The sequence below is a fragment of the Gossypium arboreum genome, chromosome 2, assembly GCF_025698485.1.
Source record: "Gossypium arboreum isolate Shixiya-1 chromosome 2, ASM2569848v2, whole genome shotgun sequence".
NCBI lineage: Eukaryota > Viridiplantae > Streptophyta > Magnoliopsida > Malvales > Malvaceae > Gossypium > Gossypium arboreum.
In genome coordinates this window covers 113,386,053-113,403,753 of record NC_069071.1, presented here as the reverse complement: position 1 = coordinate 113,403,753, position 17,701 = coordinate 113,386,053, and the positions used below count along the sequence as shown (strand labels likewise).

The following is a 17,701-nucleotide window of genomic DNA, read 5'->3' as shown; positions in this document are numbered from 1 at the left end:
AATAGAAATAGTAATTTTATTAAAACTTATATACATATAAAAAATTAGCAAAACTTATGTCCTATAAATAATTATATTTATTTTCAATAATGTTGAAATTAAATTTAGATTGAAAATCGACCAATACATCAATCCGAAACAATAAGAAGAATCGATCGAGTTGAGTTAAAAATCAACTAAGCTCATAATTGAACCTAATTTTATAATTTTTAATTTTTTTAATTTTTTAATAATTTATTTTCGTCACTAATGCAATATGAACCAAAGTGTTCTGGAGATTGCATACTGTCTTTTCTATTTTCTAATAATTAAAAAGTAAATTAATTATTTTATTAAAAATTTCCTCCATTACATTAGCACCAGTATGAGGTGCACAAATGGACGAAAATTAAAAAAAAGAAAAGAAAAGAGCGATTTACTCGTAGAAAAATTAATTTACTAATTTTTTTAATTAGGAAGTAAAAATGCAAGTACTTTTACACTTAATATTCTCTGGGACCTTCAAAAACAGCCAAATGAAAGCACTCCCAGCCCCCGAATGAATAAAAATCAAGAATCATTCAATGGTTTTTTTGTTTTTCTGAAAGCTTAGAATAAGAACAAAGCTATGGGTATCCTACACGACGACGTAGTGATCATAAATCAATCAAAGAATGAAGCAGAACCCAGTGTCATCACCATTAACTGCCCTGACAAAACCGGTTTAGGCTGTGATTTATGCCGTATCTTACTCTTTTTTGGTCTCACCATTGTTAGAGGGGGTAAAAAACTAAAAACCCAGTTTTGTATTTCAGTTTTGATTTTGTGAAGATATTGAGAATTTGATATTTTGACTTTTTTATGGTCTTTTTTTTTTTTTTGTGAAGATGTGTCAACAGATGGGAAATGGTGTTACATAGTGCTTTGGGTGATTCCTAAGCCAATTATAAAATGGGATACTTGTAGATGGGAATTGTTGAAGAACAGATTAATTGGGACTTGCCCTTCTTGTTCTTCAGCTTTTGGTATTTCATATTACAGTTCTGAATTACAGTCTTCAATGGTTACAGATGTGTTTCTTATCAAGCTTTTTTGTTATGATAGAAAAGGCCTTTCACATGGTAAGCTTTTGTTCTTGATTCGGGGTTCTTTCATTATATTGAATTTTAGGATTGCTAAGATCTTTTATTTTTGGTTAAATTCTTTAGTCTTTATACTCTGTGAAATTTGTGGATTTAGTCCCTGTATTTTACTCTGACTCAAACGCTAGTAGTTAAATTCGTTTGGTTAAAATCAATTACTAGTCTTTTGCTATGCGAACTGTTATAGATTTAGTATATCTTCTCCGATTTGAAATTCCAAGTTCTTTATATCTTCGAATTTTGAAATTTCAATTTTGTTGCAAATGACGGTAGTTAATCTATTAACTAGGTTTTAGTGAGTACTATATGAAAATAACAAGCTAACATGGCATGAGACTTATGATAATATGTTTGTCCCATAAAATTTTGGAAATAACCATAAAATTTTGGAAATAACCAAACTTAATGAATTTAACAATTTATTGTTTGTTGAGGACTGAAATTTTAAAATTTGAGAAGTCAAAAGTACAGGGACTGATATCAGAATTTAACTTTTAACTTTCCTCTTTGTTAGTTTCGTCAATCATAGATGAATTTGTGCATTGAAAATGTGGGTCTAAACTATATTTAGTGAATGAATTATAGGTGCTTTTTCATGGCAGATATCACAACAGTTCTTTGTAATCTCGAACTCGATATAAAGAAAGTGAAGGTATCGACAACTCCGGTCGGGACGGTGATGAACTTGTTCTTTGTCACTGATACAAGGTTTTGTATTACAAGTTCCCTTTGGTTATATACGTATTATGTTCGATTTGCTTTGATCAGTTAGGCTTCTTTTAAGTGACTGCAAAAATGGATTGGGAATGCATGTATATGCTTGAACTTCGTATTTTGCAGATTCAAATCGGTTTTACGAAGATACTATCTTCGATAAGCTAATGCATCTTGTATATATTCGATTGTTTTTCTCCTAGGGAACTATTACATACAAAAATGCGGCAGGAGGAGACGTATGAAGCGTTGGTAGATGTTATGCAGGCTGCTATAATTAGCTGCAATGTCGAAAAAGTTGGACCTGAAGTTACCGCATGTTCTCAAGCATCTCCATTTCTCTCATCCGCAATAACGAATGATGTTGTATTACGTACTTCTAACAACGTTTCCGTCACAATGGACAACTCGTTCAGTCCGGCTCACACGCTCGTTCAGATCGTTTGTCAAGACCATAAAGGTCTTCTTTATGACATAATGAGAACTCTGAAGGATTACAACATTCAGGTAAAATTCTTAGCCTATGTAAAACCGAAACACAAGTATCGCCATCTTACTGCCCTTGTTTATATGATGTAAACTAGATCTCATATGGACGGTTTTATATAAAACAAGGAAGAAAGTGCGAGATCGACTTGTTTATAACACAAGCCGATGGGAAGAAGATCATTGATCCTAGCATGCAACGTGCATTGTCTTCACGGCTACAGATGGAACTGCTTCGACCACTCCGTGTAGTTGTTGTGAGCCGAGGTCCTGATACAGAGCTTCTAGTGGCAAACCCTGTTGAGTTATCGAGCAAGGGTCGACCGCTCGTTTTTCATGACATTACCCTTGCTTTAAAGATGCTCAACACTTGCATCTTCTTGGTAAGCATATATGCTTCCTGGTTTTCCTCTTTTTTGCTGTTAAAGTGTCGTAGGATATGGTGTACTTGATGGGTATGCCGTGTCCTCGAACATTTATAATATTCAGATTAACGTTTCGCATTCTTTCTTTTCCAGGCGGAGATTGGGAGACACGTGATCGGAGATCAAGAGTGGGAGGTATACCGAGTCCTACTCGATGAAGGAGCTAGCTTATCTACTCCAAGACGAAAAATTGAGGAAGGTGTTTGGAAGCTGTTGATGGGTTGGGAACAAATATGATGACAATATCCGGGTTATATATCATTAAAATTTTGCATCGGGACAAGTCGGTATCGAGGAGTTACATGGCCATGTCTATTAGAAAGTTGTATCATAGAGGTAAATATCATATGCATATCTTGTTACGCAAGTAATCTTCGATGGGTCGGTTCGATTATTATTCGAAAACAAACCGACTAAATGTCTAAATCAATTTTCGTTTCCTTGTACATAAAAATGCAGAAGATGTTGAATGAACATCAGAATCTCATTTCGGCATATTGCCATGTTGCATGTGAAGATTTTCGTTGTCTTTAGAACACAATAAAATTATAAACAACAATTTGACTCTTTTTGAAATGTTGATATTTTTTTTTTATTTTTAAAAATTAAGAATAAATTTAACTTAAAAAAGAATAAAGATTAAATTGATAAAATTATAAACGAGGAAGGTTAAATTTGATATTATTCCAAAATATTTTCATAGTTGAACCAAAATATTAGTCTTTTCAACGTTCACATGTAGTTTGTCCCTATCCATTCAACATGTTGAACCAAATGTGTTTCATTTAGGACAAGATTTGATCTGTCTATGATCCGGCAACCCATTTTTATGTTTCGAATTTAATTTTAAATAATAAAAATATTTTAAAATTGAATTTGATTATAAAAATATATAAAATGTTTTAATAATTTTAACAGTGAAATAATTATTTTGAATTAATCAAACTGAAAATAAGTTTGAATTTAAAATATTTTTGAAATCGAATTATAGCTTGTTTCGATTCATGAATAGATTTAGAAATGTTATGCGGGTAAAAAGCATAATTATATTAATAAATATAATAATAAATGAGATTTTGATTGAGGGATAAATTACGGAATTTAAAAGAGTAAAAGTTTTTATTTAAATTATAGTAAGTTAGTAAGTGTTTATATTTTTATATAAAAATATAAAATAACAAAAATATTTTAAAAATAATATAATTTAATTTGTAAAATAAAAATCCGTTAATTGCAACCATTTTTTTAAGCTTTCCTTCCCTTAATTACCCTCCACTTATCTCACTCACCTTTTTCCTTTTTTTTTTGTTTTACCACAAATTACTTTGTTGATTAATTGTCGGAAAAACCACCGCCGTTAGATCAACTGACCAACATTCCGGCGAACTCCCTTTTCTGATGACGATCTCCAGTTTCCCGATCAACCAACGGTGACAAAACCGATGAAGTCTCCGTTCTCCTTTCTTTAGATCAATCAACGGTGACCAACATTCCATGCATGCCGATCCATTGAAAGCGCTAAATCACACCGTCGAATTCCTAATCCTCATTAGGATTTTGTTAACGTTTATCGTGGGATTCAGTATGTTTAAGAAAATAATTAAAGGAGGGCATAAGAAGCATTCGAAATCAGATTCCATTGATGGATCTTTACACGGGTACGGTTTACCCGGCTCCGGTCATCCCGTTTCGGGTACGAATTCCTCTGTAGTTGTCAACTATGCTTCCCGGCCTGGACATAACGCAAAATCCTCAAATCCCTGCCCCCGTACGACACTGCCACCGATGTTCGCCGTTGAACCCTTGCCGTTATTCAAAGACGTAGCCGTTTCCGATAGGCAAAACCTGTTCCTGCGGAAATTGCAAATTTGTTGCTTCCGATTGGATTTCTCTAATACCTTGAAATTGGTCCGTGAGAAAGAAATCAAACGGCAAACGTTGCTTGAACTCGTCGATTTCATTCAATCCGGGTCGAGTAAAATCACGGAGCGGTGTCAGGAAGAGATGATTAAAATGGTTGTAGTCAACATTTTCCGATGTCTCCCACCGGCGTCTCACGAAAACACGGGGCAAGAAGCCAAGGATCCTGAAGACGAGGAACCTTATTTGGAACCCTCGTGGCCGCATTTACAGCTTGTTTACGAGCTTCTTTTGAGATACATTGTTTCTTCAGATACAGACACCAAAGTTGCCAAAAAATACATTGATCATACCTTTGTTTCCAAGTTAATTGATTTGTTTGGTTCAGAGGATCCCAGGGAAAGAGAGTATTTAAAAATGGTTCTTCATAGGATTTACGGTAAATTCATGGTGCATAGACCCTTAATTAGGAAAGCCATAAATAACATTTTCTATAGGTTTATATATGAAACCCAGAGACATAGTGGTATTGGTGAGCTTTTGGAGATTTTAGGAAGTATTATTCATGGTTTCACTTTGCCCATGAAAGAAGAACATAAGTTGTTCCTTGTTAGAGTATTGATTCCTTTGCATAAGCCAAAAGCTGTTTCGACATATCACCAGCAATTGTCTTATTGTGTAGTACAGTTTGTTGAGAAAGATTATAAGCTTGCTGATAAAGTTATTAGAGGGTTATTGAAGTATTGGCCAATGATTAATTGTCAAAAGGAAGTTCTTTTCCTTGGAGAACTTGAGGAAGTACTCGAAGCAACGCAGACTGCCGAGTTCCAACGATGTATTGTTCCACTTTTCAGACAGATTGCACGATGCCTCAATAGTGCTCATTTTCAGGTAACTTTAAGGGCCTTTTTGTATCTTGAGTTCGACATTATGTATCTACTAATTACCAATAGTTTAAGTAGTCAATCACCTTAGAAACCATTGTGATAGTAATTGATTTTGATGCCAACTGTGTTAGGATGTTGCCTAGTTTTGAACATTATACTTGCACTCATTGAGGACTATAGAATAGCTCAGTGTCCAAGTTGTAAGTTACTAGTTTCTATTTTCTCCCATGGTGTAGTTTATTTATGTTTTTTTGATAGGGCTCTTCTATCATGGTTTTGTGTTGGCTGAGATTCTGTCAGAAAGAAAACAAGTGGTAAAACTACCATGGAGGCCCCTATACTAGGAGTCAGATTGCATTTTGCTCCCTCTACTCAAAACATGGGTTAATTAGTCCCTGTACCTTAGATTAATGAGCAAATTGGTCACTTCTGTTGCAAATTTCATTCATTTGTATAGTTAAAAACTGACGTGTACGATGGAATAACTTGATAGAGACGTGGTGTAACACATGTACCTCATGTTAATGTATAGGGACCAATTTTTAACAGGAGAAATGGATGAAATTTTTAATAGAGCGATCGATTTGCTCTTTGATCTAACGTATAGGAATTAATTTGACCAATTTTTTAGTTGGGGGGAACAAAATGCAATCTGACTCCTAGTATAGGGGCTTCCATGGTACTTTATCAAACAAAATTCAATTTCTTTTGCTTTATAGAATGTCTTACATCATTGATTTTTCCTGTCTTCCTCTTTATCCATAGTTAATATCTTATTGCCAACCAATCACTTATTTTAGAGCTTACGAACCGATATATGATGATCCAAACATCTACTTGTGGTTGCTTAGGAAGTTTTCTGTTGTTTCCTCTTACATGTGTTGATCTTGCATGGCTGCTTGAATCACGAATTCATGACATAATTTCACCAAGATTGGAATATAATTTCTTCTACATTTACTGGTTTCTAGATATCACACTACTTATTGATTGGCTCAATAAACCTTCTCGGCTGTATATTCTCTAGACCTTGTGGCATCATCATGACTCCCTTAACTATAACTATTCTATCTGATGACTATACCTTAATTGATCGACTCTCCTTCAGTCTTTGTACTTCTTTTCCTTTTTCATTTGGTTTTTTAGATGACTTTTTTGCCTTAAATACCATATAATCAGGACACTGCTTAACCATTTTTTTATGAGCTAAGTTTCATACATGATAGCTTACCTTTTGTCAATAAGGATACAAAGGAGTTTTGAGTTGTTTTGGAATTTATGTTTACGAGTTAGCATCTTACTGTGCCGATCAAAATTTAGAATTGAGGGAGGGAGCAGGTTCAAAGGCAGAGTAGGGGTGGGGGAGGTAGAGGCCTTATTGCTCAAAATGGTAAAATTGCAACTTAATCCGTTTAGAATTTATGAAATTACAAGTTAATACAATGATAAAATCGCAGGTTAATCTGAAGTTACTGGCTTCTTTAAGACTTGCTTTTGGTCTTAGTTATAACATAAGAACTTTTCTTCAGGACTCTTCCTAAAACCCTTTTATATTGCAGGTTTCAGAAAGAGCTCTCTTCTTGTGGAATAATGAGCACATTGTGGGCTTAATTGCCCATAATCGGCGGGTGATATTACCGATAATCTTTGAGGCATTGGAACGGAATATCCAACATCATTGGAATGAGGACATTCATGGGTTAACAGCAAATGTGTTGAAGATGTTCTTGGAAATGGATGCCGAGTTGTTCGATGAGTGCGAGGCACGGTTTGCAGAGAAAAAAGCCAAAGCCAGAGATTTGGAAGAGCAACGAGAAATGATATGGAAAAAACTAGCGGATGCAGCAGCGGAAAGAGGTGGAGACCATATGGTTACAGTCTAACCGATTAGTTGGAGTTAGATTCAAGCAGACTCCTCCATTTTAATGGTATTCCTTCTCTCAACCCTCTCTTTATTCTTTTCTTCTCCCCAAATTTGTATTCAATTTGATCATTGAAAAATACCCGGATTAAGGTGGCATTCGAGGCCTTACCATGTCCTAGTTTCATTGGAATCTGATTACTGGGAATCTGATTGCTGTATATTAAAATGTTAGAATCATAAACTTTACAGCAACTAAAGTAGGCATTTGGTACCTTATAATTTCCTCATTTTAATGGAATGTGATTACTGATAAGTAGATTGCTGGATATTAAAAATGTTTGAAGCATAACATTTAGGTTGTTTGATAGTTTTATTTTCGCATGAAGTCAAGGGTTCGATTATGGTTTGTATTTCACTTCCTCTTCCCTGTTAATGCCAATAATTTCTGTAAAACGCATTTAAGCATGTATAAACTCACATTCTACTAATTATTGCAATATAAACTCACATTCTACTAATTATTGCAATAATAATGGTGTCAATCGAGTTAAGGCTCAATTTGAAAATTTTATAGTAGATGTTAAATTTTGCTTTTATGTATAGAAATAAATTGGCATACTTGTCTTTTTTTTTTTTTTATGTATGTTGTCTTTATAATTAGAATATTGGTTTATTAATTAAAATTGGACCAACATCAATGACTAATATATTACAAAATCATCAATTTACAAAAATATAAGGTCTAATGTAATAAATTAGTACTATTGCACATTATTTAACAAAATTAAAATATTATAAAATCATTAATTTATACATGTATTTGTACTAATTACAATATGAGGAGGGGATTCCTTTGGGTAAGAGGTGCTGGTAATGGTTTTAATTTTTAAATGTAATTTAATAAATAATTAGATTATGTAAAGTATGTATAATTTAAATGAATGATACATTTTAAAAAGAATAGTAATTTAAAAATTATGTAAAAATATATATATATATAATTTAATTAAAATTATGGGTTTTTTTTAAGAAAGAAGGGCAGTTCTTTCAATTAGGTTCTTTAAGTAAAATATTTACAAAGAGCTCAAATTTATGAGGATTTGATTTAAACTACAATATCTGATTCCTTTTGAAATTAAAAAATAATTATAATTAAATAGAAAAACATGAAGCACTATAAAAATAACAAACATGTTGAAATGAAGAATGGCCTTTTGAGTTTTAAATTTAACCAAAAAAATCAATATTTTTTGTTTGTATTAGAATATATGTTAAAATATATCATAAATCTCTGTATTTTTTAAAAAAATAAATTTAATCATTGTATTTTATTTTAAAATTCAAAATTCACCTTTAATTGTTAATATTATTGAATTTTTATTAAATTAGTCTGTGTAATATTATGAAATTAAAAAATATATATATATTTGATAGTCATATAATTAAAAATGACGAAATAAATAATTGAATTTAAATTTTAAAATTTTAAAAATTATAAAATAAAAAAATTAAAATTTTAAAATTAAAATATAAAATTAAATTTCAAAATTACATGAACTTCTTGAAATTTTCATTTTTCTAAGTTTTCTTTTTAAAAGGAGAAAAAGGTAAATTATTCAAATTGAAGTAACTGGAGATAATTAAAAAAAAAAACCTGACAAGACAGCCATTTTTGCAAGAACTTATACCTGTTAGAAATGTTTTTGTATGACAGTGCCATGTCATGTTTTGGGAAACAGATTGGACACAAAGACAATTCAATTTAAATGCCAATAACGGACATGTTCTTTGAATTTGTCAATAAGAAAAAAAAATAGAGATTTTTCCGGGATTAAATTTGAAATTAATGATAAATTGAATCCGTGATTGAATAGAAATACTTTGAACTAGTTTGTTAGGTTGGGTTTAATAAAATAATAGTTTGATAATCTCTGTTAATTTTAAAAGTGAGTAATTAAAGATAATTAATTATGATGATAGTATTTTTCGTCAATTATTCATAATTTTAATTGATATAATAATAAATTAAGCTCTTAATGTTTACATATTTTATCAATTTGATCTTGATTCTGAAAAATTATCAAAATTATATAAGATTTAAAAAAATTAAAAGATTCAAAAATATATATAAAAAATAGAATGTGTAAATTTTGAAGGCTAAATTTGTTATTATACCAATAGGTTTATGTAAATTTGATGAAAAATATTAATGTTGTTATTATACAAACAATTTTGTTATTATGCAAATTGGTCCCTTTCAAAAACTTGGAGCAATTTAATCCTTGTCAATTTCAAAAGTGAGTAACTAGAGACAATTAATCATGACATTAATTTTTTTTGTCACTTGTATATAATTTTAAGGGTAAATTTTGTTTGCCTCATGTTACATTTTAGTCACTTATGTTTAAAATGTTACGTTTTAGTCACTTATGTTACTGTGTTGTAACATTTCAATCATTGAGCCGTTAATTATCGTTAACGATGTAATGATGAGCTGACGTGACACGTTAAATCATCATTTTAAATGAAAATTTTAGGTTAAATTCTACAATTGGTTCATATATTTTTTTCATTTTGAGCAATTTAATTTTTTTCTTTATTTTTTCATTCTCTTCTGCTTCTCCCTCTATTTTTCTCCCTTCTTCATTTCTTTTAACGTTGTTTTTCTATATTTTCCATTTGTTAAAACTAGTTCACAAGCTTACCTCACTCAAAAAAATTTAAATTGTTCAAAAAAAATAAAAGTATAGGGACTAGTTTTAACAAATGGAAAACATAGAAAAAATACGTTAAAAGAAATGATGAAGGGAGAAAAACAGAGGGGGAAACAAAATATAGTGGAAAAAGAAAAGAAAAGCTAAAAGAACATAAAAGAAAAAAATTAAATTGCTCAAAATAAAAAAAATATTACGCCAGCTTACCGTTACACCGTTAATGACTCAATGACTAAAATGTTACAACGCAATAATGCAAGTGGCTAAAACGCTCATTTCAACATAAGTGACTAAAATGTAACATGAGATAAATAAAAGTGACTATATTGGTAGTTTACGCTAATTTTAATTAGTATAATAACAAACTTAGCCCTCGATGTTTATATATTCCGTGTAAATGTTCGAGATAAATTTGTACAATCAAGACTAAATTGACAAAATATATGAATATTACGGGCTAAATTTATTAAATTAGGACCAAACTGACAAAATGTATAAATTTTGAAGGCTAAATTTATTATTATACCAAAAAAATGTACAATCGACAAAAAAAATATTAATGTTATGATTATTAATCCTTAGTTTCTCACTTTTTGAAATTGATATAGTCTAAATTACTCAAATTTTTTTTAAAAGAAACCAATTGCTTAACATCAAAATTGAGAGAAACAAAAAAAAGTCTTTTTATCGGTTTTTTTTTTTTGTAACAAATTAAAAAGAAATATCAATTACGAGCAACAATAGGATTGAACAACAGAAAACATCTATCTAATCGTATCTGGTCAGCAACCATTAAAGGAACTTCATGAAAGAATCAGGTACTATCTAATCTTTTTAATAGGAGAGAGAGAGAGAAAAAGGGAGCATTAATGGAGGAAGTTAATTGGTGAATTCAGATAAATGAAAAGGCCAGCCATTTTCTTCTTCTTTGAAAGCTGGTACAACAATTTAGAAGTGAAACCAAGTGATTTTAAACTTGGTCCTCTTTGTCACAACATGGGTGATGTAATAGGTTCAAAACACAACAACAAAAAGCTTGACATTGCAATGAAAAGAGGTAAAAATGGAGTTGATAACGATATGTCGCTTCCCGACATGTCATCAGAATAGTCGTCGTCTTCGTCATCACCCGAGTCAAAACCGCTTCCACCGCCGTTGGCTCCGCTGCTCCACTTCCCCAAATTGTTGTCCCTGTTTTCATCATTTCATTTCAAAATTTTAGATTTTCATCTACTTATTATTGTTGAAACATGTATATTGTTCTTTTTATTGCTAAGGCGCCTGAGCTCAAATCATTTCCCACCAACCTTGTTGAGAGTTGGGACCCAAAGATGGTTGATGGGGATGGCCAAGGGACTAGAAAGATAATAAATTATTATGTCTAAAAGGATATAGGGTTTTGAGAAAAAAGCCGTAATCCCCAACAAAATGTTATATGAGCTAACCCCTCTTGAACCCAAATGCTCAAAATTCAAACAGTCCAGATATCAAATTCAAAAAATTTAAAAAGTGAGTTGAAATTTTTAAACTCGAAATAATTCGAACTCAAAAACATACCTGCCACCAACTCCAAGAACACCGGAGTGCATGGTGAGTTGGTCAATGAGGACAGCTGATTTAGGCTCAACACTATAAGCTTTTTCATACTTAAACTCAACACCTTCACCGGAGGCAACAAAGTAAGCTCCATTCACCATCACATCACCTTCTGATCTCCAATTCCACCCTTTCCAATCTCCTTCATCTGTATCCACTCTCTTTGTCACCTACACCACCGTCATTACCACTTTAAAAATCTTAATAATACTAAATTGCTCATAATGTACAAGGAGAATAATGTTTAAGGTGAGATCTTAATAGGGTAAGACCCCAAAGGATCTTTTCTAAATCAACGACTATGGTTAAAAAGGCAAAAATGAAGAGATTATAGTCGTTTGATTGAAACATGTCAAAAATTAAAAAATTATGCTGGTGGCTTAGAACTTGTTAAATTAATTATTGAGTACGTTATTTTTTCTTGGAAATCAATTTCTCTCCTTTTTTAGTGTAGAAACCAGTTGAATTGGTTAAAAGATAAACTCCGACTTAATTGAAGTTTGATTTAAAATAATCCTATAAAATCTCACTGTAATGAAATCTTTAAATAGATACCACCGTCAAGGACCCATCAAATAATTTAACCAAAGGTTTAAGAAAAAAGAAAAGCAAGATATAGCTACATGGAACCCTTTTGTTTTAATGAACCAAGAAGGATGCTAGTAACTGTTTCATGAAAGACCTTATCTCTCATTGAAAAGTGTAAAAAAGATTCCAAACTATGTCCAAAGTTGCAGCCATGGTTTCCAGCTTTAAATAAATAAATAAAAACAGACCCTTCAAAACCATCTCAAGTGCTTTCACTTTCAAAAGACCCCACCTTGAAAAACCAACCAAACATAATTTCCCGTAATTACAGGCTTATTTTCAAACATTCCAAAAAAGCAATTAGTGTAAGGGGTTTTTCGGGTTAATATAAGTTTTAGTCCCTGAATTTGGCTATTAGGTCCACTTTGATACTTCTTTTTTTTTTTCCTACTTTGTTACTTAAACTTGACAACTAGGTTCATTTTCGTCTTTGAATTTGAATTCCAATGACGTGTACCTCTACTAAGTTCAAGGACCAAAATGAACCTAATTGTCAAAGTTTAGATAAAAATATATATAAGTACCAAAGTGAACTTAATTTTCTATTATTACAGTATATTTTCAAATATAATAAAAAGCAAAAAAGTGTAAGGGTTTTTTTGGGGTTAATATAACTTTTAGTCCCTAAATTTGACAATTAAGGTAACTTTGGTACTTTTTTTTTAAAAATCTATTTTTGTATTTGAACTTAGCAACTAAGTCTAGTTTGATCTTTGAACTTGGATTTGATCAAAATTTGATGACATAACACTCAAATTATCGAACTTTACTTTTGCTAAGTTCAAGGACCAAAACAGATCCAGTTGTTAAGTTCAGGTACTAAAGTGGACAAAAAAAATAGATACCAAAGTGAACTTATTGCCAAATTCAGGGACTAAAACTTATATTAACCCATTTTTTTACCTGTTTGGCATTGGGATTACTAGGGGCAGTATAACGGTTCCCTTGGCTATTAATGGTGGGGTTTCCACTACCACCAATAGCATACATCTCCCATTGAGTGAAATCATTATTAACCACATGAATGTACCCTCGTCGGCACCTAGGCATCCTTTGAACCAGCTTTTCACCGAAATGGTTAAAGGCAATGGTGACTTGCATCCCTGAATCAGGCTCATAGTCATCACTATGACCCAACAACATCACTTCATTGTGATGAGAGAAGAAATTGTTGGATATGGTGATCCCTGTTGATCCCATCACTGCATCAATCAACCCGTCTTTGCAATGTGATAAGGAGCAATGATCTATCCATATGTCTTTTGCTCCAAAGATGGAGATCCCATCACCATCAGATTCTGTTCTCCACCCGAAATGTGTTGGACTTGATCTTACATTTGCCTCACCTGTAATCCAACATTTTCATTACTCCAACATCAAAGATATTAAAAAAAAATTACATCAATAATCACTTAACTATTCAATTTTGTCTTATTTGGTCATCCACCTATCTTAAAATTTTAGGTATTTTTATTTTTATATTAACCAGCTAGTGATAAAAAAAACAAATTGAATAATTGATGGACGACCCAAAAAAAAAACTCTTAGTTAAGTGACTTTCACAGTAATTTACCCTAATTTTTTGTTTTTGATCTGGGACCCCTACTTTCAGAAAAGAAAAGGAAAAGATCCCTACAACTTTAGTATAGGATATTTTGGTTCAAAAAAGTGAAGGAAATCAATCATATAATCTGCATTAGCAAGTTATTCCATATCCATAAAATTTGTATTAATATTTTATTTTTGAAATTAAAATATTACTCTTAACAATATGATGTCTAAAATTTGAACCCGAATCCTCTTTTAAAGATGTAACGTGCTTTACTATAGATATATTTTAATCCAGTTGTATTAGAAAATCTACATTATCAATGGCACATTATATTTTCAAAAGAAAAATAACAGATTCAAATATTAAAACAACATTAATATAAAAATAGTCACAAACCTTAAACATAAACTGTATTCCTTAAAATTTTGTATTCCTTCACTACCACTGGACTGTTATATTCATGAAGACAACAGTGAATAAAGCTAAAATATTTATTTAAGTATTTAAAGTTTGTCACTTTGTTTGGAGATGTTTTATATTTTTATTTTATAGCTTTTAAACTTTATTTGTTACTTAAGAAACTATTAATTTTAACCTATATTCAAATAAGTCCCTAACTTTTAATTTATATCTACATAAAATTTTTAATCTATATTTAAAGTATTGATTAAGTTAGTATCACCCGACAATCAAATTCCAATTTAGCTGAAAAATTACAAAAAAAAAAAAAGCAAAGCAAAGCTCGAGAGTTATCTTACTCGGACTCAGGTGAAAGTATCAGATGTGGGTATCTTTAACTTTTTTTAATTTGAAAATTTTCATGTATTTAAAGAGTTTTCAGAAGAAAATGTCGAGCATGATTATAAAAAACACAAATATTTCCGATAATCAATTTCTACAACCAACTTTACCAGTGAAATTATTTCATATCAGAAAATTTAATGCAAAAAAAAAAAAAACACTTTCCATACCTGATTGATAACAATGGTGGATGTGTACATTGTGGATAATGACATTGCTGATATATTGCAAAGTAATACACCCACCGCCGGTAATATGCACATTAGCCCCACGTCCATCCAATGTCTTATAGCTATTAAATATAAGTTCTTGTTTGAGCTTAATGTGCATATTACTAGGGAACACAATCCACAATGGCTCTTCTTGTATCACTGCATACCTAAGTGTTCCTGGCCTTGGTGTCACGGCATCGTCATCGGACGAATCCGTCACGATGTAATACTCACCACCTTTGCCTCCCTTAGCGTATTGACCGAAACCGATGGCACAATCGGCTAACCGTTGTCGATTGTTAGGCCAATCAGGGTCACATTTCCAACAATCATCAATGGGGTTACCTGTTAAACAACTGGATATATCTTTTTGGGTTGTTTGTAAGGTTTCCCTTCTTGAAATCGAAGCATTTACTCTCCTACAACATGTGAAAAAAAAAAACGAAACTATTGTGATGAACATTGATATATCTTTACACATACATATATGTATATATACATACCTTTGAACTTCTTGAGCAACTTCGTTGGGATTGGGATGTGGGATAGGAACGGTGAGGTTGAATGTGGATATAGTGAAGGGAAAAAATGAGGAGAGGAGGAAGAACAAGACAATGCAGCTGATGGACAACATTGTTTGGTTATTACAACACTAGTGTGTGTTTGGGGGTTTTAGGGTTTGTTTTAGTAACAGTGTGGTTCATATGCACTTTGCTTTATAATCATTGTAATAATGGACTTTTTGGGGTTTCATTGAGACTAAAAGAGGGAGGGAAGGGAGAGAAATAAGGCTCACTTCACTCGAGGAAAATGGTGTTGTAGCAAAAAAGCTTTATTGATAATGGTGGGTGATGGAGGGAGTTTTTTTTTTAGTCATTTTATTGGAAGGTATAGTTGGTTTAAAGTAGAGTGGGTAATAAGTGAAATGGAGGAGCCGTTTATGAGCAGGGAACAGGGAGCAGATCTTTAGAGATATTGTTTTAAAGTCAAGCTTCTTGCATACTAGCATGAATATTCCTCTATCCATTTCCCACTTCCCACTTCCCAAACTTGTTTTTCCTTGTTTCATGCAATGTCTTGTTGTATGGTTGAACTAGTCGAACTATTAATTCCTAGTCTAACTCGTTTAGAAAAAAATAAATTATTAATTTTTTTTAAAATACTATAAAAATATAAAAAAATTAAATAACCATTTAGGATTTGAACTTAGTAATTTTTTTTACATTGGAACCTGAATTTTTTTTTATCTAAGTTAGATCTTGAACTTGACAATTGTTCTCACATTATGCCTAAAAAAAGTTCAAGCTCCAGTATAGGAACAATTGCCAAGTTTAAAGCCTAATTTGAATAAAAGAAAAAGTTCAGGCCCAATGTAGGAAAAGTTACCAAGTTATAAAAACCATTCAACTAAATTTTTTTGTCTCTCTTTAGATAGATACCCGAATCGGTCCGGTTCGCTTCAGACAACATTGGTTTCATGTCTAATGCTTCCAAAATTGTTCAATATTGCCCCAACTTCTTTTTGAGCAATACCAAAAACTATCCAAAGCCCCTCCTCAACCCATAAATAGGAGGATAATGCGCTTCAACGCACTCAAACTTATGTCCCCCTGCGTTGGCAACAATGCCCATACCAGTTGAGTTAAGACTTAATCGGTTATATTCTTCCAACTTTGAAAACTTAGTCTTTGTGTTCTTAATTTCAAGATAATGTTGTTTAACATATTCATACAACGACCAAGTGAAATGGGTTATTCTGGCTTCCTTGAATTCTATGAATATTATCAATTAATCCTTTCTTTCCTATCCGATAGCGTTGAGACAAAATTATTTCTGAGCTCAAAGTTGTTTCAGATGTTGTAGAGTATGAAGTGTGGAACAATACTTGAAGGACAGCTAACAATCTACCATAGTATAAATTTCCATCTGACATGTGTAACATTGACATTCACATAATGCATGTGTTAGAATTTTCGAAATTGCCTCATTTAAGATTAGGACACATGAATTCTTCAAATTTCGGCATTTTATTTATTAGGATGAAGTTTCCTTCAAAAGAGACCGTTCTCTTAACAATAAAGTACTACAACACATTAAACAAGAGTCGAGAGTAGTTAAATAGTTAGGTTAAATATAAAAACTATGCATGAACTTTAATCCGATATGTAATATTATACATGAACTTTGATTTTTTATGATTTTATACACAAAATTTTGACTTGATTCAGTTTTTACAAATCATTAACAATAATATCGAACTAACACCATTTACATTGATATATTGCATCATCAAACAATTATATTAATCCAATATAAAAATAAATGTATGTATTAATTTCTTTGAGTGTGTACAATTGAATAAAATCAAATTTTATGTATACATATGAACCATAATTCAAGTTCCATATATATAATTGTACCAAATCAAAATTCAGATATCAAATTATACATTAGACAAAAAATTATGTATAAATTTAATATTTATCTCTAAATAGTTTGAAATTTTTTATTATTATATATTTTCGGCTATTTTGAACATTTTACATGTTGATCATATATATGCACACACTACAATGTCCATCAAAATATGATATTTTTGCATATCTGACCCTAAAGAGTGCAACATTAATGATGTGCCAAATTTGAGAAAATGGATAAAGAAAAGATCCTATTGAAATTTCCATTGAAGAAAAAAGAACATTCTAATAAAATTGACTAGCATAGATTCTAGAATCTAGACTTTACAACAACAAAAAAAAAAATTGTTTGCGGAAAAATATACAGTCAATTAATTTCGGTTGTGGTTTAGATATTATATTAAAATAAAAATAAAAATTATATTTAATAAAAATTCTGATTAAAATATTAATTTTTTAATGAT

The 17,701-nt window shown here is 31.4% G+C and overlaps 3 protein-coding genes across 4 annotated transcripts; 2 read left to right on the top strand and 1 right to left on the bottom strand.

Annotated features, from left to right (window-relative positions):
- Positions 1-385: 385 nt before the first annotated feature.
- LOC108466303 (ACT domain-containing protein ACR10-like) lies at positions 386-3,322 on the top strand. Of its 2 annotated transcripts, none has more exons than XM_053021738.1 (6): positions 386-761; positions 879-1,100; positions 1,724-1,829; positions 2,039-2,342; positions 2,420-2,704; positions 2,840-3,322. In XM_053021738.1, the coding sequence occupies exons 1-6, from the start codon at positions 608-610 to the stop codon at positions 2,981-2,983; spliced, it is 1,215 nt and encodes a 404-aa protein (XP_052877698.1). In that variant the 5' UTR covers positions 386-607; the 3' UTR covers positions 2,984-3,322. The 2 variants fall into 2 exon arrangements, with proteins under 2 accessions (XP_052877698.1, XP_017622123.2); XM_017766634.2 differs by having other exon boundaries at positions 867-1,100.
- Positions 3,323-3,981: 659 nt separating this feature from the next.
- On the top strand, positions 3,982-7,692 carry LOC108465034 (serine/threonine protein phosphatase 2A 57 kDa regulatory subunit B' beta isoform-like). Its single transcript, XM_017765338.2, has 2 exons — positions 3,982-5,497; positions 7,053-7,692. Exons 1-2 carry the CDS (start codon positions 4,241-4,243, stop codon positions 7,374-7,376), a joined length of 1,581 nt encoding a protein of 526 aa, XP_017620827.2. The 5' UTR covers positions 3,982-4,240; the 3' UTR covers positions 7,377-7,692.
- Positions 7,693-10,937: 3,245 nt separating this feature from the next.
- LOC108464484 (probable pectate lyase 12) lies at positions 10,938-15,727 on the bottom strand. The gene is made up of 5 exons (XM_017764813.2): positions 15,324-15,727; positions 14,779-15,239; positions 13,159-13,601; positions 11,629-11,837; positions 10,938-11,262 (listed from the first exon to the last, which is right to left on the bottom strand). Exons 1-5 carry the CDS (start codon positions 15,452-15,454, stop codon positions 11,061-11,063), a joined length of 1,446 nt encoding a protein of 481 aa, XP_017620302.1. The 5' UTR covers positions 15,455-15,727; the 3' UTR covers positions 10,938-11,060.
- Between the last annotated feature and the right edge of the window lie 1,974 nt (positions 15,728-17,701).

What these genes read in the sequence shown, in the direction of transcription:
- LOC108466303 (XM_017766634.2), top strand. Translation starts at nt 608, where the DNA reads ATGGGTATCCTACACGACGACGTAGTGATCATAAATCAATCAAAGAAT. An exon ending in TAGAAAAGGCCTTTCACATG is followed by an intron (nt 1,101 to 1,723) that starts GTAAGCTTTTGT and finishes TTTTCATGGCAG; the next exon opens with ATATCACAACAGTTCTTTGT. An exon ending in TTCTTTGTCACTGATACAAG is followed by an intron (nt 1,830 to 2,038) that starts GTTTTGTATTAC and finishes TTTTTCTCCTAG; the next exon opens with GGAACTATTACATACAAAAA.
- LOC108464484 (XM_017764813.2), bottom strand. Translation starts at nt 15,454, where the DNA reads ATGTTGTCCATCAGCTGCATTGTCTTGTTCTTCCTCCTCTCCTCATTT. An exon ending in GTTGCTCAAGAAGTTCAAAG is followed by an intron (nt 15,240 to 15,323) that starts GTATGTATATAT and finishes CACATGTTGTAG; the next exon opens with GAGAGTAAATGCTTCGATTT. An exon ending in GTAATCCCAATGCCAAACAG is followed by an intron (nt 11,838 to 13,158) that starts GTAAAAAAATGG and finishes ACGGTGGTGTAG; the next exon opens with GTGACAAAGAGAGTGGATAC.
- LOC108465034 (XM_017765338.2), top strand. Translation starts at nt 4,241, where the DNA reads ATGCATGCCGATCCATTGAAAGCGCTAAATCACACCGTCGAATTCCTA. An exon ending in TCAATAGTGCTCATTTTCAG is followed by an intron (nt 5,498 to 7,052) that starts GTAACTTTAAGG and finishes TTTATATTGCAG; the next exon opens with GTTTCAGAAAGAGCTCTCTT.